The 22,061-nt window shown below is 34.6% G+C and overlaps 3 protein-coding genes across 3 annotated transcripts; 1 reads left to right on the top strand and 2 right to left on the bottom strand.

Moving 5' to 3' along the window:
• Positions 1–1,469: 1,469 nt before the first annotated feature.
• LOC149900879 (uncharacterized) lies at positions 1,470–2,471 on the bottom strand. Its single transcript, XM_090112225.1, has one exon. It carries the CDS (start codon positions 2,187–2,189, stop codon positions 1,470–1,472), a length of 720 nt encoding a protein of 239 aa, XP_089968351.1. The 5' UTR covers positions 2,190–2,471.
• A 1,971-nt stretch (positions 2,472–4,442) lies between these two features.
• LOC149900878 (mitochondrial GTPase 1) lies at positions 4,443–9,263 on the bottom strand. The gene is made up of 4 exons (XM_090112194.1): positions 8,648–9,263; positions 8,204–8,412; positions 7,198–7,385; positions 4,443–4,677 (listed from the first exon to the last, which is right to left on the bottom strand). The coding sequence occupies exons 1-4, from the start codon at positions 9,049–9,051 to the stop codon at positions 4,480–4,482; spliced, it is 999 nt and encodes a 332-aa protein (XP_089968320.1). The 5' UTR covers positions 9,052–9,263; the 3' UTR covers positions 4,443–4,479.
• A 1,878-nt stretch (positions 9,264–11,141) lies between these two features.
• On the top strand, positions 11,142–18,152 carry Rsph4a (Radial spoke head protein 4a). The gene is made up of 13 exons (XM_090112734.1): positions 11,142–11,269; positions 11,560–11,749; positions 12,249–12,374; positions 12,872–12,960; positions 13,411–13,498; positions 13,960–14,044; positions 14,404–14,537; positions 14,945–15,064; positions 15,466–15,619; positions 15,806–15,951; positions 16,270–16,481; positions 17,589–17,733; positions 18,054–18,152. The coding sequence occupies exons 1-13, from the start codon at positions 11,142–11,144 to the stop codon at positions 18,150–18,152; spliced, it is 1,716 nt and encodes a 571-aa protein (XP_089968860.1).
• The last annotated feature ends 3,909 nt before the right edge of the window (positions 18,153–22,061 follow it).

Below are 22,061 nucleotides of genomic sequence, written 5' to 3'. Positions count from 1 at the left end.
GCGGAGACAAAGTTGCTCGTGCGCGCTAGCTCTTACTTCTTAGTAAAAACAAGTTTATTTTCATTCATCAATTATCGGCTATTATTCAATAGATATCTTATATGTATTTTAATGGATGTTAGATATCATACTTATATAAATTTACATATGGCAACAACGTGCAACGTACGAATACTATAAAGTATATAAACATTTTGCCCCCCTACCCCTAGTCAAGTGGTTTTCTGTTAGCGTAGCGCTCAATAGAATAGACTACGAATGTATGAGATTGACGTAAGCTGTAGATAAACGTATCTATTCTATTCTATTGAACGCTACGCTAACAGAAAGCCACTTGACTAGGGGGGCTGTTCTGTAATTTTCATATCATACATACAAGAGTCATGAGTTAGGTACTAGTAGGCATTGTTGAATGCAATAAAAAAAACACTTTTTGATTAAAGGCATTGAACAATACTTAATTATATGTATTAACATAATATAAAAATTTAAAATTATGCTCAGAGGCCATAGCAGCAAAAAAGTATCTAAACAAAACGCGTTAGTAGGTGTTAGTTATAATTAAATCAAATAGCAACGTGTCTGTAAAAAATTCCACGATTGTTTTTGGACGTTTTCATATTATGTAACAAATACTATACCTAGGTATATGGGCACCAGATTTACCAGTAGTTTGAATGTTGCGACTTATATGACGGCCATGGCCCATGATATAGTTGAGGATACAATAAGAATAGGTACCTAATATCTATACTTGGGTCTAGACTCTATAATAATTTTAAAGCTTAATTAAATATATAATTACAAATTACTTACAATAGAAGAGAATACCTATATAGAAGTTTTTACCTTAGCATGAGTGAAGAGATCGTCTGTATGCCCTTTGAAAGGCAAATAACCGTCAAATCATTCAAATTAACTTCATCAATCATACCTACATGTAGGTACATACTGCAATATGCACATTGCCCATATGTGCTTATATTGTTAAAACATTTTAAATTTCAATAAAAGTCACGTCATATTATTATGACGCGTAATGCAGAGGTCAAATGTTAAACTGGCAAGCGTCATCAAGTGTGAAAATATGGAATTTCTTTTCGTGAGACCACGTGGTTGGAAACACGTGTTGTATAATGTTATAGAGAGGAAAGATTTCATGTGGTGGGCATAATCCATACTAATATTATAAATGCGAAAGTAACTCTGTCTGTCTGTCTGTAACTCAATCACGCCTAAACTACTGAACCAATTTGCATGAAATTTTGTATGGAGATATTTTGATACCCGAGAAAGGACATAGGCTACCTTTTATTGCGAAATATGTACCACGAGCGAAGCCGGGGCGGACCACTAGTAATTAATATTTTTTTATGTATTTTTTGTACCTACGTATATTCACGTTATAAAGAAAGTAGGGTTACGAATTAAAACAAACTTGTGGATACATCTGTAATAACTTTAAATGTCTATTTAACCAAGATATCATTTTGAAGTTCTACGGATGATAAATCAAAGCTTTCTGTATGGATACTGGGTGACGACAAAATGAAGCTTCTCGAGTTGAAAGTGCTGGGATAAATATCAGTTTCGCTGTATAAAGAGTATGGGCTGTCGTTCCACCTACAATATGCCTTTATTAACTTTGAATTGCTACAGTCTGATAATAACCTGCCGTCGCTCGTAAATGATTCTATCGTCCATGAACTAAATGTAGATGATGTCGTAGAAGACATCACCTCCACTGGCTTCAGCACTGGACTCCCACGATCCATAGAACTGTTATTATACAGTGTCATGGTCAATCTGCTGTCACTGCGTATATCCAAGCTTGGAGGACTAAACGACGACGATGATTGCGGGTCAAAAGATAACGACGATAATACAAACATTTTATCCGTGCTCGACCAAGATATGTAAGCGTTTGTTGGTGGCGATACGTACTGCGATTCCCACGACTCTGTAGTCCACGGAGTTGTTATCATGCTCAAAGTATCATCTGTTGTAAGCGAGGACGTTGCCAGGCTGGAATGGCCGGCCACAGATGATGTAGAATTTTCATTGGTTGACATTTCTGGCGCGCTTTTAGACGTTTGTAACCAAGATGGCGTAGATGAGGTCTCTACATCGAAAAATCTCGCGTAGTTTATCGCTTTCTTGAGGTTGAACAGATTGAAGTCAGATAGCATTGTAGATTCATGCTGTGTGAATCTTCGACATCGCTGTGATGGGATAGCAGTCGGTTGCTATCTCTATGAGCCACCTGTACTCTTGTATGGTGTCGAATACATCCTGTAGTAAATTTAATGGATTCATTTTGGATCTTGAGAGTACCGTTCACTCTCTGATCCTATTTACAAGAATATAGCTACCATATTTTTATGAATTTCATAACTTACAGTTTTGTTTACTTCATAATTTTGTATTTATTTATTATTTTGCTTTGTTTTTGTTTGTAAGCACGATTTAAGTTTGACGTTTTTTGTGACAAAGACACTAAGATGGTGAGAGGCAAGAAGGTTAGAGGTTCCATACGATCGAGATTGGGGTAACTTAAAGTCTCTACCTGTGCTCTACCTACTGTGGTCTCTACAAAAATATTACATAGGTACTATAGCAAATCTTAAGCGTTTCCTAAAGGTTTTTCGTCAGAATAAATACCTACATTAAAGTTATTATTTTTATCATGAATAGAAAATTTGTTACAATAATTTATATTATTGGAAAAAAATAGCAGAATATAGACTTCAGGCTTAGCGCCATAATTATGCATATCACGATGTGCCATAATAATTATTGTATTTAAATACTGTGGTGTGCAGGAATGCTTCGCTACCTACGGGCTACGTGCCTTAATATCCGATCTACATAGGTAAATATTATTCGTACTCCGACTGACTTAGGTATTGGGTACCTACCTACATACGTTAGCTAGGTACAGTTCGATTCAAACTAACAACAAAAATGCACACGTGCGCACAGTAAGTATCTAAAATTGTTTTCTACACATCGGATCGTACGTTTAAATCGTACTGTACCTACCTCGTAAATTAATGTGGATGGCGCAATGATATAATCTCAAAATAATTATTGTTCATTACTCTTGTAATAAATTCTAATACTATGTAGGTATTATTTATAAGTTTATAACAATAATAATTATATAAGTAATTCACACCACGAGCCTGCTCTTGGTCTGACTCTTATTAAGGTAATAAGAACTCGAGGGAATAATAACAAAGTACAAAGTATACGGAACAACAAATGGCTGCATACCGGATTTTAATTAAATTAGTTCAGTAATCAGTACTTACCTAGCTATATAGTGCAAAAAACAAGCAAAAAAACATAAATTTTAATTTCATCGTATACCCAACTAAGTAAGTACCTATAGTTTATTTATTTATTCATCTTTGACTTACAGTTATATAGTTATATAACTGTAAGTCAAAGAAGTTATATTAGTTAATAGTTTTTCTAGAATATTTTATTTAAAAACAACGCAATTTTAATGAATTGTTAGCGTTATTTTTGTAATTGGTTGTAAAACTTCTTGTAACTAAGTAATAAGTCTGTACATAATTACTTGATAATTTTACGAACAATATTAATTTATTGCTTATTAAGTATCGCTTTCGCATATGTTTAATAAGATATGAATTATTAAATGGACTGGAATTTTCTGGAGTACGAAAGTTATCAAGACGTGTTGATTTATATTCGTTGATTATTACAACTTTACGTCAATCGTCTATCAATTGGCCCTTTTAGTACACTGGAATATTAATTGATAGTATATTCTTGAGGGTTCCAGATGCTTCGTTGTGTTTATTGGGCGATTGGAAGGACTGTATTTACTATTTAGAATGTAGATACTTGAATGAATGAATGAAAACGCTTTATTGTACACCACTACAAACAGGAAAAAGACATACATATACAGAAGAGAGACATGCACAAATGGCGGCCTTATGGCTTTAGTAGCCATCTCTTCCAGGCAACCAAACACAATGTAGATACTTGATGTTGGGTAGATAAATTATGTATCTGCTGCTATATTTATTATGGAAGAATGGTGAAAAACTAGACTTCAATGCAATGAGTATTCTTTTATTGATGGCGATATATCACACGATATATTATTATGTGCTACTAGCTGTGCCGCGCGGTTTCACCCGCATTACTCCGCTTGTGGTCTTAGCATGATGATATAATATAGCCTATATTAGGTACTCGTGGATAATGTAGCTTTCGAATGGTGAAAGAATTTTTAAAATCGGTCCAGTAGTTTATGAGCCTATTCATTACAATCAAACAAACAAACAAAGTTTTCCTCTTTATAATATTAGTGTAGATGACACACAGGATATTACGTCACAAGTCGAGGGAAACAAAAACGGTCTAATGATTTATTGCGGGAAAATTAAAACAAAACCACAATTTCAATAGTTTTATTTACACTAATCTAGTTAACTACATTTACAATACATTTTCTCTATCCACATTTTTATCTCTTAACAAATCTATATCCAAGAGGGTTTTCCCCAATTCCCCGGTCCGAAACGCTCGGATCATTAACCGGGCCGCTTCTATGATATCCGGGACCATCCGGGTGCTACCGTCGAAGTCCCGGACAACCCTTATCCGGTTAAATTTCGCACTGCCCGATATTAGTACCTGTAACATAGAGAAAATCCAATTATATTTTTTTCCTGATTCAACTATGTAGGATAGCCGATAAGTATAAGAACTTTCACCTTTGTTTTTTCTTTAAGTTGTTAGATATTTTCATTTAATTTTGTATACCTATTGTATATCAAATTCTAGTATTACACAACGGCTGAATACATTATGGGTTTATATAATTTGCATATTAGGTACATATTGTAAGTAGCATAATAAGATTAAAATGTATGTAAAAAATCAAATGTAACTTCAATTCTGGACTGCTCATAATATTGAAACATATACACAGTAAAGGACTATAGACAGCTCTGAGAGGTGTTTTTTTAAACGACTTCTTAATTACTTATTACACATCATTTAATGCAATAAACTATTAAGCTATCTGAGTATTAAAAATGTACTTTTAAAAGACTAACAATGAAGCTGACGCATCGTTTCACGTAACATGCACTTATACATTTTTTATAAGTAGTTAATACATAATATTAAAAAAAAAATACACACTTTGAGTGATTTTGTAAACAATTGAATGGGGACATTCCAAGCGATACTAAATTGTTTCAAATAGGTCATGAACCCCATGGTCCGGGAGCCAGCAGCAGATTTTATGACCAAGTTCCTCTCAAGCGGTAATTAGTAAAATGCATCAAAGTATAGTACAGTTGAACCTCGATAACTTAAACCTCGGTAACTTAAAAACCTCTGTAACTTCAAAAAATAATATGTTCCCTTCCCATCAGAGCCCAAAACCCCTTTAACTTAAAATACGCAACCTCTATAACTTAAATAAATAATCTCTGTATTGGCCCTCAGTAACTTAAAGAAATGTTTCCACAACCTCTATAACATAAAATTGTTTGTCAATGAGTCATTTTGAAAGTGTCAAACAAAAGGTTTCGGTATTTATTGCTTGCACGTGTTTACTATGTATTGTTAACGTAAACAATACATTACCTATTGTTTGCTTTATCGAAATTCTTCAAAGCTTTGCGGCGGTTAGCTTTATGACAACGACTTACTTGCATCATAAGTTTTTGATCGTTGTCCTGGAAACATCTCTTTACTTACTGTGTGATAAAACTGGCTTAAAATGAGTCCAAAAAGAAAACTAACAACCCTCACCTACGCTGATAAATTAAAAGCTATAGAAGCAGTGAAAAATGGATAGACCCTTGATAACTTAAAACCTCTATAACTTAAAATTTTTTGTGTTTCCCTTGGACTTTAAACTTATCGAGGTTCTACTGTATTATGAAGCCTCGTGAACGTCAGCTGGAGCTCGGTTGGGGGGAAGAGCGGTTGTAGCCTCCCGTATCAGCTGACGGTTTTTCCACCAAGATACAGCCAGCTGACATATATATTTATCCACAGTTACATATAAGCTATCATCAGGTAAATTTTTGTTTGAGAGGAAATAATGGAAAATAAATTTTTCTTTAAATTTAACTTTCATGTTCGAGACACCAGCTGACGTATAATACACCATGTTGTAACCAGCTGACTATTTTTTTTCGTTGAGATATTGGGTTAGCTACAATTTGACAAATTTTTAGCTGAGAGGAATTGAATGAATGAATGTATTTTTTTTCCTATGTGCGTGGGAGGCTACAACCGCTCACCCCCCCAACCGAGCGCCAGCTGACGTTCACGAGGCTTTATAATACTATACTCTCATGCGTCTGACGAATTATCTCTTGAGAGGAAATAGTTAACCAAATTTGCACCTGGCTCCCTAACCACCATGACTTTAGTAACTTATAAAATTTTTACACCACGTGACCATCCCAATAAATATAATGAATAATGCAAACTGAAAATTATTTACATTTTTTAAGATCGCGCCGGGTCAATCTCGTAATAAAATAAAATGGGGAATATCAAAGGACTCTTTTTTGATAAAATCTGTAAAAATTTTGAAAAATAAATAAAAAAAATTAGCGGGAAAAATTATCCAATATCCATTAGACAAGATAAAAAAGGAAGAAAATAATAGCTCTGACCTTTAATATCATATTCATTTTGGTACTTTTGCAATTCTTTTAAACAGGAAAAGTCAACACAAAATAATTAAAATAAACATATGTAAATAAATATAGTTGAAATGTACATTTGCAATGGTTAAACAACCTTTCACACGCCATTATTTATTTAAATAAATTGTCCAAAGCTTGAACCGTGACTATTAAAAACACAAAATATAGTATATTAGTTTCACCTGTGCACATTCAAAATGAGAATTCTATATATGTATTTTACAAAATACATCAAAATTGGTCCAGTTGTTTAGGAGGCGTTAAAAAATAAAGATACAAATATAGAGGTTCTTTGTTCATGCCTAAGTATAGAAAATTATATTAATTTTTCCTATTTTAACCGACACCTTAGAGTACGACAGATCACTGCTAAGTGATAAAGCCGTGTAAAAAATTGTAACAAAAATTTCTTTAAGTATATTCAAGAGTTAAATTAATTAATAAAATAAATAAGAGTACATTAAGAAAGAGAAATTACCTTATTAATATCATCACAAGGTTCCTCCAGCCCCATGTAGTCCACATATTTGAACTTTCCATGGCTATTGAGCCAGTACAGCAAATAGTCGGCTATCACCTCCTCCCCCACCAAGTGGTCCTGCAGTGACGCGCAGAGAGCAAGCTTTAGACCCATCTCTATGTTTGTTACTGAAGGCTCTAGAATACCTGTGGAAGTATTTATTAGTAACTAGCGGTCCGCCCCGGCTTCGCCCGTGGTATATGTTTACGTTTTCTCTACATAAGAACCTCGTACTTCAAGGAATATAATAAAAAAAGAATTATCGAAATCGGTTCAGCCGTTCTCGAGTTATGCGCTTACCAACACATTTTGCGATTTATTTTTATATATAAGAAGACTAGCGGTCCGCCCCGGCTTCGCCCGTGGTACCTACATGTTTAAACTATCGTATCTCTCAAGTTGGATCGAACGGCACATGGTGTGCGAATTTTATTATAATCGGTTAAGTGGTTTAGGAGTCTATTGAGGACAAACATTGTGACATGAGATTTATATATATTAAGACTAGCTGATGGTCAAAGCAACATCATGATTTAGAGGTATAAAAAATAGATAATAACTGATTCTCAGACATTAAATAAAATAAAAAATTAGTAAGTATAAGTTTTATATTTAAAAAAAAAATGTTGGAACATTGTTAATACCAGGTTTTGCACACAGGAACTGCATGATTTATTTAATTTATTTGGTTTGAAAGCAAAGCACATTTTGATACTTTTGTTACATGCTATATTTTTTTTATGTGATAATATGTTTGAATCCTACTAACATTATAAATGCGAACATTTGTGTGTGTGTATGTTTGTTACTCTTTCAAGCAAATACTACTGAACCGATTACAATTGAATTTAGCACACATAGAGGAGATATTATCCCAGAAATCCCACGGGCACAAGAACTAAGCAGATTTTTCTTTGAAAATGCTGGCAAACGGGTGGAAAGCCAGTAATTAAATAATTTTTACCAGGTGTATCAAACATAAAGATCGTTGGGTTGCTATTAATCCTCATCTTAGTATGCAGGCTCCTTGTGACTCCCGCTACAGCACCCACAGGGAGAACATGTTTCTGGTGTGTGTTCCTACTCCGGAGCATGTTAATTAGTGATGATTTACCAACATTGGGAACACCGATGATCATCACATTGTAATCTAACTCTTCTGAGCGATTGTATCTGAAATTTTAAAGATTTGATAAGCTAAAAGGCACAATAAATAAAAACAATTTTGTGTTTATTAAAAAATTGTTCATTTTTTGTAGAAAGATCTTATACTGCTTAAGATCTTTTAATTTAGAAACAAAGAATTTATATGAGGCACAAAAAATAAAAAAATTTAATGCATATTTTTTAGGTTTAAATTAGTTAAAGCATGGAAATGGCATTATTATTAGTAAAATTATTTAGTCACCTGTTTGAATTCTTTATCAGATCTATCATTAAGGGTATTAATGACTTCAGACCTCTGCAAAACTGATCTTTACAATTTGTAAATACTATATTTCTGACACCTTCTTCTGCCACTAGTTGGTCTTTAACTTTCGGTATAAGCGAATGAATACTTAAGTCTCTCTTATTCAGAACTAATATATGAGGCTTTGCACCTGTTACCGTACTCGTAAAGATTGGATTTCGTCCAGAAAACGGTATTCTGGCATCGTGAACTTCTATAACACAATCGACTGATTTCAAAGTTCGTTGTATTTGCTTCAGACCTTTGTTCATGTGCCCCGGAAACCATCGAAGCAAGTCTTTGCTTACATATGGAAATTTCTTACGAAATGTATACGCCGCCGCATCAAATTTTGTGGCCATCCTTGTTTTGTTTTGATTTTGAGGTTATGCTGTTTTAGTTTCACTCACGTAGAAAAGTGAATCATTTCTTGAAGGTAATGAGCTAGGTTTTATTTGTTTAAAAAAATATAACATTCAACAAATATCTTATTTTTACATAAATATTATTTGAACTTACATAAACTTTGCGTATCTACTTGTAAAAAAATTCAAAACATGTCAAATACTGTCAATTGTCATCTGTCAAAATATGTATGTATATTGCTCTACGGTATATTTTATATGGTCCGAACGTGGTCCGATTCCGAACACCCAGGTTTGGGAAATCTCTACCATATTACTTGCTCTGTGATCTCTACAACTACAGGGCCTGTAGACAAAGTAACAACTACAAAACGATAACGAAGTTAGAAATCGCAAAAATGTATGGGATTGACATACGCCGCGTTAGATCACGTGGTCTATCTAATGTCAATCCCATACATTTTTGCGATTTCTAACTTCGTTATCGTTTTGTAATTGTTACTTTGTCTAAGGCCCCAGGGTAGAAATCACAGTAGAACTATTTATGTATTCACTCTACAAAATAATGAAGTTATAATATTATACATCACAAAAAATAACATTAATACTTATTAAATGACGATTAAGTCGCTTGGGTTTCTTCATACTGTAATAATAATTCATTATTGATTGAACATAAAATGTATTATTCATTTAATGATACAAAGAATCGATATAATTATTTAGGTAAACAGTTTAGTGGTTTAATTTATGAGGATAGTATGTAAACTCAGGTGTTTTATCTACAATAGATAAAATCTCTTCTTTGAAAATTGGACTGTCTTCACTCAATGATATTGATTCATCTACATGTTGATCTGTTACACTTAGTTCATCATTTTTAAATGCTCTTAGTTCTGGTGATGCTCTTATTTTATATTGAATTTTATACTTCTCTCTGAGATAATTATTGTAGTTCTCAAGTCCTGGACTAAACTCATCACCATTAACATCTGTTATAATATGCTGTGATATGTAATCAAATATTTCTTGGGCTACATCTGATTCATTACTTTCGACATCATGATCAACAGTCAGCTGCGCGTTATTATTATTTTCATTCATCATTTTATGAGATACGAAAGTTCGACCCGTCTCAAAATTCGTATCCATTTGTTCATTCTCTGACATAGAGTTTAATATTGAAGGGGAATTATTACTGTGTTCATCTAAATCTATACATTTATCACTTTCAACATTCAATTCGGGTTGAGTAGGAGAAGCACCCAGTTTCAAAAGCTTCTTCGTATTGTCAAGAATATTAGGATTTTTAACGTTTGATTCGGATCGCAATACAGTTTTAGATTGCACGGCTTTTTTGAATGCTAAAGTCAGCCGTTGAGAAGTTATCATTTTAGTATGGTTATTTAAATGTTTACCTTGTTTAGATTTAACATTTTTAGTAGGATTTTCATCTTGATGACGACATTTTCTTCTAATTTCGTCTAAATTTTTACGCGTTCTTAGTCTTTTGCGTTTGTAACCATGATTAAGGGTTTCCATGTTAATATTTTTTAAATTAACTAGGTACTTATAGGTACACAATTTTTAAAAACACAATGCTAATATTCAGTTTTGGCTGATGGATAAACAATATTTGACTTTTCGAAAGAAATTCTCATATTATTACAAACACATAATTGCGTGGTAATTGCTCCGAGCACAGAACAGTAAAAACAAAATAAAAAAAAAATAACAATAGGCAAAAGAAAATAGTCTAAACATCCCAATTGAATGTCAATAATTAATACGTGGGTTAATTAGGTAATTAATGTTAATATTGTTTTGAAAGTTCCCGCTTAAAAATATTGAAATCGGATTTATTATTAATAAAAATTAATTAAATCGTACACTATTGTCAATAAAAGGGAATAAAAAACAAGGGAAACATTTTAATGGCCGTATGATGGCCGATGTACATATGATTGTACATAATTAAAAAAAAATTAAAACAATGTCATATCGCTTCTAAGTTCTAGTTGTAAACAAAGCTTCGAAAGTATAATTAGTTATTTCTTCCTAGATACTGTGTAAAAAATAATAAAAAAATGTCTAGATTGATGTTAGAGCCAGATTTAATAGCAGCAGGCGAAAACATTTTACCCGATTTAAATAACGATTTAGTTTTAGCGAAGAATTTTTTAAAGCAACAAAGTGCAGCCACTGCTGATTCCTTGTAAGTAAAAACACAAAATGAAAATGTGCCTAGCATAACATAATAATTAATAATATAGAACTCGGGAATAATTTTAGGTATTCTTATAAATTAAAGAATATTAAGTAAACACTGATACCATTTATTTAATTCTAACTAATATAATTACGAAAGTAACTATCTACAGTCAATTCTTCACGCTTAAACCAAAGCTGAAGCCGCGGACGGAAAGCTAGTTTCACTAGTCGATTAGTGTCGATATAAACAAATAACTTCGAATCAGTAAATCCAACCTCCCTCACTCTACATAGGTACGATCATCTAGTGGACATCGTACAAAAGATTTTGACCCAAAAGCCGCCAGATGTCGTCGACAATTTTGAACAGTACTCCTGGGAGGTTAAACATGAGAAGTTCCGACCGAACTTCGATCTTCTCAATGATGTTTATCTGTCGCCCCCACAGCTGGCGCTTGTGCGGAGAATGGAGGAAATGTTTAGGGTAAAATCTTAACTAATATTATAAAGCTGAAGAGTTTGTTTGTTTGTTTGAACGCGCTAATCTCAGGAAGCAGGTCCGATTTGCACAATTTTTTCGGAGTTAGCCCATTTATCAAGGAAGGCTATAGGCTATATATATATCATCACGCTAAGACCAACAGGAGCAGAGCATTGCGGGTGAAACCGCGGAGCACAGCTAGTCTACTAATAAAACTCTTTGGCAGTTTCCAAACGGAAGCTTTGCGAATAAAGAATTGCGAAAATCTTTCTAAAAAAATATTGTAGCTAAGGATCTGAAATTTTTATGTAACGTAAAAAATTGCCTTTTCTAAAAATTTAAGAAATGCGCATGTGTTAGGCGAGTCAATTAATATGAAGGATCAATGCAGCTACAACGAAGTAAAATTTTATTTTCATGACCAAGAAAACATCATACTTAGCTGTATCTTTTCGAATGCATTTTGCTTTCGTTTACAATTTCAATATAACATGATTGGCAGTTGGTAGCGAGCAAGTCGCAGAAAATGGAGGAACTTGGTGAAGAAGAGCAGGAACTTGATTTGGAAGAAGAAGATTCTAAGCCCAGAATAGCTGATCTCATCGATCATAATTATTACTTTAGACAGGTTGGTTTTAGAAACATTTGCCAGTGAACTTATTAATTATTTAAACTAACGTTAAATAATGCCAACTGCCATAAAGAGGTTAAACAACAGCAATATTAATTTTTAAAAGTGCATTAAACCACCCTCTTTCACTCCATAAAAATTACTTGCTCGTTTACACGAGTCGGGCAATTACCTGACTGTAAAAATCGTTGTCCTTCGAAACATTTTTGAAGTAGAAATTCTATAGGCCTATGATTGTAAAATTTCAAGGTCGCGTCATAGCAATACCGTCACGTCATGGACTATGGAGTAAGGCGCCAATTTTGGTATCTCGAAATATTTCCAAATAAGTTTCACTTCTGACACATGTGCTCGGCACACACAATTTTTTTAATATTTCAGTGGTAAAATCGAACCCTTCCATTCTCGTATAGTCACTAACAATTTCTTCGTGTGTAATTTGTACCATATTACTAACGTAGTTGGTAACTGTTTACTAATTTGTACCAATACAGGGAGGTTACGGTCTTCCTGACAGTGAGTGCTATGCTGTCTATATAGCTCTAAACATGTTGGCTATCAAAGAACCAGTAGCTACAGTCAGGTAACTATTTTTGACTTCTATCTTAATATATATAAATCTCGTGTCACAATGTTTGTCCTCAATGGACTCCTAAACCACTTAACCGATTATAATAAAATTCGCACACCATGTGCAGTTTGATCCAACTTGAGAGATAGGATAGTTTAAAGTTTAAACATGTAGGTACCACGGGCGAAGCCGGGGCTTACCGCGGACCGCTAGTATGTATATAATATCCTACTAATAACGTGAAATACTACTGTGAAGTTGAAAATTTGTGAGGGTAGATAGATGGACATGGATATTTTTAATATTTCACATAAATACTGAAGTTTATGTTCTTTACATGAGAAGAGACTTTAAAAGATGGTATTAAAGCCAGAATTATATGTATTTTACTTAAAACGAAAGGCTTTGAAAGAAAAGTGGGGATGGGAAATAAAAGCGGACAGATATAAATGACTTTTTCAGGTTTTTCGGCAAAATATATGGCACCAAAGCAAATTATTACGTCGCCGAAACGGATCTGACGATCGAAGAGTTGGATAGAAGAATTCGGGTTATTTGAATTATTATTACTCATTTTTATATTACATACTGTTAATTTACTCTTGTATATGACAAGGCAAGGCTCTAGCTCTAGGTTGAAACTCATGAAAATCGGTTCAGCAGTTTTGAAGTATGAAGCGTAGGTAGGATAGCTAAAGCCCACTTGGCTCCTTTCATGCGCGTTAGTTTCGGCAAGAAAAACAGTAAATAAACATTAGGTAATTAAAATTCATCAAAATTGGTAGATCTAAAAAATTATGCATATTTTTCGAAAGTTTTAGATGAGCCGTTAAAATAAACCTCGTCCAACCAACATTGCCAAAACATCGCATCATATTATACACAAATGCTAATTTAGCTATTTACTAGTTAAATCGAGTTAAATAGATACTAGTTTTCGTCGTAGTATTCGTTGGTAAGATAAGAATCAGTCCGAAGATTCGTATGAACGGTAGACCTATGATATTACAGGAGTTCGAAATGAAAGACATGCCCGGGGAAGGAGAGGGTATGGATGAGGATCGGGTGCAGGAAACAGAGGAGCAGAAAGAGATAAGTATGTTAGTCACTATACACGTAAATATTTTTTCTTTCAACAGAAAATTCAAAAATTTATTTATTTTTCACAAGAAGATTGAGATTATCGAACTTTGGGTCTGATATAATAATGTAAAGCTGTAGCTTGTAAGCTTGCTATGTAGCTCACGCATAAATATCATGCATTCTACAAATAAAAAAAATAAAAAAAACTGTGTCCACGGTAAATAGAGCGACAAACCTAAAGGAAATATTATAGATGGACTAAACGCCATAAATATGCCACATTCACTTATATATCTTTAAAAGCTTAAACATAATTAATATAACGATATTTTTTAATATTCTGCTCATAATTGCGGTAAATGGTGTCACTAGTGGGTGAAGGCGAAGCCCGGGAGGAAAAGCCCAAAGAGCCAGTGCCTCCCAAACTACCCCCTATCCCGGTGTCCACGTGGCAACCTCCACCTCCCATACCCGTGGAGAGACCCGGGCAAGGGGTGAATAAAAAGGTAAAGTTGAGAAAATGATGATTTGTTTAATTCGTGTAAAAAAGTTGGGTGTTGGTTTAAGGTTTAACTGATGTTTTGAAGACTCTACGCTCTACCATAATTAAACGGATTTGGAAGAAATTTATTCAACTTCTGCCAATCTATATTATATTATGTTAATTGTTAATGATGTTACGTTGTGTGTTTAACGCTGATTAAAATTGATTTTTTTTTGCCTTAGTCTAAGCAAAATATGAAACAATTAGTTATCAGCGTCAGTTTTGTTTTAGAATCTTTTTCGTACTTACTTCTGATATAATCTAACTGTCCAGCAGTGGCATTTGTGTCAATATCAATAGGTTGTATGGCATAAGTATTAAGTTTTATAAGTACTTTTACCAACCAATCACTATAGACCTATGTTACAGGTATACTGGGTGTGCAACTCCCCCGGAGAGCCATGGGTGTGTCTCCCGGATGTAACGCCGGACCAGATACGAGTAGCTCGTCTTAGTGTGAGGTGTATGACGGGGGATTTGGATTCAGAGGTGAGTTGTAAGTTGTGCTTTTAGGAGTCGTATCATTAGATAATAAAACATTTTTTGTCATTATGCCATATTTTTAAGCTCTGCGAGGACACAATATGTCGCCTTCTGACCAAGAGCAGTAGGTATACAATATACATGTATAAATTTGAAAATTCGAAGACATGATAACATGATTTTAAATGATACAGGTTGTGCTGAAAGCTAATCATTCTAACTTATTAATCACCAGCTAAGAAAGCAATGTATCCTCGGTTTGGTTCTACGGTTAGTTTTATAAACCACGTCATCTCAATCGTTTCGACAATAAATCATGTTCTTGTAGGGGCATTTTCATTTCACCACCCGACCTATACCTATAGGTGTACCTCCCATAAAATAAATAACTCCATAACAAACCCTAGGTCCAAACGTTCCCTCCCTTCGAGGGCACAGAGCGCAACTACCTGCGCGCGCAGATCGCTCGCATACAAGCGGGGACTGCTATATCGCCGCAGGGCTTCTACACCTTTGGCTCGGGGGAGGAGGAGGAGGACATCGATCTAGAGGAGGGAGCTGGTAATATTAGATACCAGATACTAGCTCATAAACAGAACAGATACTACCTTAGAAAATAATCTTTGTACAATCTTAAATTAGGCGAAGTTTAAAGTTTTTCACAATAGTTAGAATTGACTATAATACCATAATGACAGTAATCGAAAGATACAAATTCCACGGGTAAACAAAACACTCACTCTTCAGGAGACCTGGCGTTCAACCCAAACCCCTTTTACCAAGGCCATACCCTAAAAGACTTGCTCGACTCAAATCTAACTTACTGGGTCCACCACGGAAGGCACATCTTGAACCAGGGAAGGACTATTTGGTGGAACCCTAATGCAGACATGGTTAGTTAGAATTTGATATCATGATATTCATTAGTCATGAGTTTATGTGTAGCATCCACAGTAAATATTTTTTTAGCTTAATAATAATTGCCTCCTCTTTTTAAGTAAAGACGTATCTCATCCCTCAACTCTCAGATCTTTCTTTCGTTAAACGGATAAATTTAAATAACAAGAAATATTAACTAATAAGTAGGGCCGATTTATAACCATTGCTGTAAGACTACAATTTTAGTTTTCCCAGACTTAAGATTTCGTCCCTATACAATATATCATCATATCAGAACACACCCCCTAAATTCTTCCAACAAATCCCTTCAGGATGAAGGCATAGAGGAAGAGGACGAAGGACCACCCCCCATGGAGCCAGAAACGGGTCCTCCTCTATTCACAGCCCTCTCGGAGGACGCCCATTTAGAGGGTCTGCCCGCGTGGCGTACACGGTCTAGTACCATGCTCACCCCGGATAGGGCTCTGGTGACGATATGTAGTGATGTGTGGCCCGGGGCTGTGGCTTATGCTACTACGGGGAAGTTAGTTTATCTGTATTTAAATGTGTGTCTTACATTGTATGAAATTAATTGTTCGTAAACTTGTAAAAGTTCGTAAACTAGTTGTTTGTCAAGTGTATAATTGTATGAAACATAGGATTAGGAAATAGTAAATGTTATCGGTGGTAATAGAAATAGTAGGTATAATAAATTGTCGGTGCTTGTAACTATAGAGTAAAACTTTTTGGTATAGGAGGTAGCAACGTTGACAAGAGAGCATTTTAGTATAGTTGGTTCTTTGATAATATACTGTTCCTCTTGCTATTTCGGTTAGAGTCCGGGCTGTCTGGCTGGTCGCAGTGGTTGCGTTTATTAGTGCGCATCTTATCTGCACAGGAAAATATCCTTAATTTAAAGTCATTTTTTAACGCGTAATTTTTAATCTTTTGCCTTTAGATAGATCCATGAGACATAATTTTTTTATTGCGAGACGTTTTTTCGTTGTTAAATAGGTGCCATACGTAATTTTCCTTCGTGAAGGATAAGTGATTACTTATCCTTCACGGGGACTCATGTTGATGTAATTTCACTTATTTCGATGACATTTTAATTATTTTGAAATAAAAAATTGCGTATGGCACCTATTTAACAACGAAAAAAACGTCTTGCAATAAAAAAATTATGTCTGATGGATCTATCTAAAGGCAAAAGATTAAAAATTAAGCGTTAATAAATGACTTTAAATTAAGAATATTTTCCTGTGCGCACTAATAAACGCAACCACTACCGCCAGCCAGACAGCCCGGACTCTAACTGAAATAGCAAGAGAAACAGTATATCAAAAACCCAACTATACTAAAATGACTTTTTTTTAAACGTTGCTAGCTCCCGTACGATTTGTTCGTAAAGTCTAAACTTATACGAAGAGTTGTTTGTAAAGTGTATACTTGTATAAAGTAAAACTAGTTGTCCTATTTACACTTTTCTTCTTACTTCAAGATTTACACTTTACAAATAAAAGTTTACAAACTTAATTGTTTGATAAGTGATTTCTTTAATTAATAAATTAAGAAAACACTTTCTTTAATTAATTAGTAATTATAAAATTCATTCAAATTAGAATGATGAATTCTAAATTTTATGTGCTAGGAAATCTGAATGCATGTACGTCGGCTGGGGCCTTAAGTGCCAGCCGCCAAACTTCTCCCCACTGCAACTCGCGAGGCCTCAGGACGAGTACCCCGTGGGGCCCGAGGTCATGGAGATGGCGGACCCTACGTTTGCTGATGAGGAGGTGCGGTTTACAAAAAAAATTTTTAATCTTTATTTTTTAGAGGAGTTTTGTACTAATAATTATATTACTAGGTTTTGACCGCAGCTTCGCTCGCTTTGAAATATTTCATTAAAATCGAACGACATATTATATACATATACATAATAGAAAAGTAAGAATTGCAAAGTTTAAAGACTTCAAAAAAAGCTTCCCGCTATTCGATATTATTTCATATTTTAATTTAATTTCCATATTTAAATAGTCCATTATCATGCTCAATATTCACCCATATAACTAACAATTATAAGAAAAATCCAAAATAAATTTCTAATCTTTTGCAGGCATACCGTATCGCGCATCTACCTCCCCCTCCCCCGCCGGAACTTCCCGGGGAGGAGGGAGCCTTCGGGGAGGAAGAGGAGGAAGAAGATGAAGAATAAAGTGTTATTTGTTGTTTTAATTTTAAATAAATGGTTCATATTTGTTTGATTTGGTTGTTTCATTTGGGGAGCTGGGGCTAAGTAATGTACAGATTTGAATAAGGTTTCAGAAGGCTTAATTTAATCATGTCACACGAAAGAAAATATTTAAGCAGCATGGTTTGGGACGTCCAGTCACTCAATTTAGAAACGGGCCGTTTATCATGTAATTGTAATCCTATCACATACACTGACCAAACAGGGATAATCGTGCTTTACTCAAAGAATTAAATGTCTATGATTCATTTAAAATTAATTGTTTGTACTTACCAACTGAAAAATAACTTTTTTATTGCGCAATTACTTTTTTTTATAAATCTGCCCCATTAGATTGAAAATACGTTGCTGTGTACATTATTTTTTCGAGGAATATACACACGGCTTTCACCAAAAAGGGCAACGAGTAACGCAGTAGGTACATCTTTCATATTCCAAATATTCAGAAATAGGATATGAAATTTTAGGCACTTTTTGATAGGCAAGAGATCATGGGCATATTTATAAATTTGTAAATTAGCTTTCATAAAAATACGTCTCATCTCTTTAGGTTGATCTAATTCGGATCTCGTACTATACTGTTATTTTATATCGACAATATCACTCATATACGAACTATTTAGTAGCGACATGTAGCAAGATGTGTGTTAGGTTTTGATATGTTCGGTTTTTAAAATATAGTTCTTTGTTCTTGTCTGTCGATCAAACGTTTTATTTTATTAGAGGTTATGAGCCCAGATTTTTTAGTTGAAAATGACGACGAATTATCTTGTTAGTGTGCCTAAATTGAAAGGACGTGAAAACTACAGCGAATGGGCTTTTGCGGCTGAGAATTTTCTGGTGCTGGAGGGATTGTCTGATTGCATCAAGTCGGAGACTGTACCAGCAGAAATAGGAGCAGCAGGTGACGCGAAAACCAGAGCTAAGCTGATCATGACAATAGATTCGTCGCTTTATGTGCATATAAAAAGTGTACAAACGACACATGAGCTGTGGAAGAAATTGAAGAACCTATTTGATGACTCAGGATTCACGAGAAGAATCAGTTTGCTGAGGAGTTTGATTTCAATACGACTCGAAAATAGTGCTTCAATGACTTCGTACGTGACACAAATCATTGAAACAAGCCAAAAATTAAGCGGTACGGGCTTTAATATCAATGATGAGTGGGTCGCATCGCTTTTGTTAGCGGGATTAACAGAAAAATATTCCCCTATGATAATGGCGATTGAGCATTGCGGCATACCATTGACATCAGACGCCATTAAAACAAAATTATTGGACATGGAAGAAAGTGGAAATGGCAAAGACAGTAGCGCTTCCAATTCCAGTGGAGCATTTGCGAGTTATAAGATGAAACGGAATGTTGGTAACACTGAACAGATGTCAAACTTGTCAAAGTCAAAACCAAAAGTCATTAGATGCTACAAATGTAAACAAACAGGACATTATCGCAATCAGTGTACATTTTCGGACAAAAATGCGTCGAATACAAATAAAAATGAACGCACAAGAAGTAACGCGTTTAGCGCCGTGTTCCTGAATGGTGAATTTTGTAAAAGTGACTGGTATATTGACTCCGGGGCGAGTGTTCATCTTACCGCAAACGAAGAATGGTTGTCAAATGTGTCGCGAGATGTTATGATCAAAGAAATTGTCGTGGCAAATAAAGATAAAATACCAGTAGTATGTACTGGAGATGTGCAGATTACGACAAAGACGCATGCCTGTGAATACGATATTACAGTGGAAGATGTATTATGCGTGCCGAAGTTGACTACAAATCTGTTGTCTGTTAGTCAACTTATATCAAAAGGAAACAAAGTTTTATTCAACAATAATGGATGTCAGATTTTCAACCAAGCAGGAGTATTAGTGGCTACAGCGAGTCTGTTGAATGGTGTGTATAAACTAAACATGCCTGAGTGTTGTTCATCGGCTGCAGTGATGGTGTCCAGTGAAGTTTGGCATCGACGTCTAGGTCATGTCAAGATGGAGACAGAGAGTGATCTGAAGGTACAGGAAAATTGTTCAGATGAAGTGAATATGGTTCCAGTGGAGGAAAAAGACTTGACACCTCAGGAAGATTCACTTGAACAATCAGAGAACTCGAACACAGATGACAGCAGTGAACTACATGTACCTTGTGAAGAAGACACATTAGATAGCTCTGAGACTGGTACAACAGACAGTGAAGACTCCATTATAGTGAACAATGTCAACATAATATCTGGTCCCCGGCGTAGGCAGCAGCCAGACAGATATGGATTTGCAAGTGCTTGTATAAAAGATGACAATATGTTCATGGATGAGATATCCTTGCAGGAAGCTTTGGAAGGTCCAGAGAAAGAACATTGGTTAGCGGCAGTACAGGATGAGCTACAGTCATTCGAGAATCATAGTGCATGGGAACTCGTAGATGTACCAAAAGATGGTACTATAGTGCAGTGCAAGTGGGTGTTACGAAAAAAGTACGATAGTGAAAACAATGTGCGTTATCGTGCTCGTTTGGTCGCAAAGGGCTTCACCCAAAAATATGGTGTAGATTACACAGAAACATTTTCGCCTGTAGTGAGACATACAACTCTTCGACTATTATTTGCATTGTCTGTAAAGTTAGGTATGGATGTTCACCATTTAGATGTCAAGACTGCTTTCTTGAATGGTGATTTAGAGGAAACCATTTACATGAAAATGCCAGATTGTTATAATAGTAGTAGTTCAGATCATAAAGTATTGAAACTTAAAAAGGCCATTTATGGACTTAAGCAAGCCTCTAGAGCTTGGAATAAAAAGGTTGATAATTGTTTGATAAGTAATGGTTACAAAAGGTCAAAAATAGAACCATGTATGTATACAAAGAATATTAATAATTGTAAGACCATTGTGACAGTCTATGTCGACGATTTCTTTATATTTTCCAATGATATAATTGAAACTAATAACTTGAAACAGATTTTATCTAATAATTTCAGCATTAAGGACTTAGGTGAAGCTAAATTATGTCTTGGAATGAATGTAACCTTCAATAAAGATAAAGGATATGTAACTTTGAGTCAGGAAGCTTATATTGATCAACTTTTAAGTAGATTTAATTTAAGTGATTGTAAGACTGTTGATACTCCGATGGAGGTCAAATTAAATGTAAATAAAGGTCCAGTAGGGGCAAATAGTCATGTGCCCTATCAACAACTAATTGGTAGTTTGATGTACTTGTCAGTCTTAACTAGGCCAGATATTAGTTACTCTATAAGTTTTTTAAGTCAGTTTAATAATTGTCACACAAAAGAGCATTGGGAATATGCAAAAAGAGTATTAAGGTATTTAAAACGAACTAAATGTTATGGAATAAAATATTGTAAAGAAGGTAATTCAGAAATAACAGGCTATGTAGATGCTGATTGGGCTTCTAACTCTGAAGATAGGAGATCATATACTGGAATGTGTTTTTTGTTATCTGATGGTGTAATATCATGGGAGTGTAGAAAACAGAAATGTGTAGCCCTCTCTAGCACTGAATCAGAGTATATTGGTCTATCTGAAGCATGTAGAGAAGCATTATATCTTAAGGAATTACAATATGAAATAACCAATAAGATGTACACTATTTGCATATTTAATGATAACCAAGGTGCGCAGAAGCTGTGTGCAAATCCAGCATTTCATAAACGTACAAAGCATATTGATATTAAATATCATTTTTGTCGTGATCTAGTAAGAGATAAAATTGTTAAGGTGCTGTATTTGCCAACAGCTGATATGCCAGCTGATATTCTTACTAAAAGTTTATGTTCAGCAAAACATTATAAATTTATGTTGCTTCTTGGCATAGTTTGTATAGAATAATTTTGTATATGATTGTTTAGTGAATAT

The sequence above is a fragment of the Colias eurytheme genome, chromosome 18 (assembly GCF_061535395.1).
Source record: "Colias eurytheme isolate Ceu_HAF_F1 chromosome 18, ilColEury1 Martin Lab GWU primary, whole genome shotgun sequence".
NCBI classification, from domain to species: Eukaryota; Metazoa; Arthropoda; class Insecta; order Lepidoptera; family Pieridae; genus Colias; species Colias eurytheme.
Note: the sequence above shows the minus strand (reverse complement) of the source record. Positions and strands in the feature narration are given on the sequence as shown.

Bases quoted from the DNA above. Each gene is read 5' to 3' on its own strand.
- Rsph4a (XM_090112734.1), top strand. From the start codon at position 11,142: ATGTCTAGATTGATGTTAGAGCCAGATTTAATAGCAGCAGGCGAAAAC. The intron at 11,270-11,559 runs GTAAGTAAAAAC...CACTCTACATAG, and splicing joins GCAGCCACTGCTGATTCCTT to GTACGATCATCTAGTGGACA. The intron at 12,375-12,871 runs GTTGGTTTTAGA...GTACCAATACAG, and splicing joins ATAATTATTACTTTAGACAG to GGAGGTTACGGTCTTCCTGA.
- LOC149900878 (XM_090112194.1), bottom strand. From the start codon at position 9,051: ATGGCCACAAAATTTGATGCGGCGGCGTATACATTTCGTAAGAAATTT. The intron at 8,413-8,647 runs GTGACTAAATAA...TTAAAATTTCAG, and splicing joins CTGATAAAGAATTCAAACAG to ATACAATCGCTCAGAAGAGT. The intron at 4,678-7,197 runs GTAATTTCTCTT...TCTATGTTACAG, and splicing joins CTTGTGATGATATTAATAAG to GTACTAATATCGGGCAGTGC.
- LOC149900879 (XM_090112225.1), bottom strand. From the start codon at position 2,189: ATGCTATCTGACTTCAATCTGTTCAACCTCAAGAAAGCGATAAACTAC.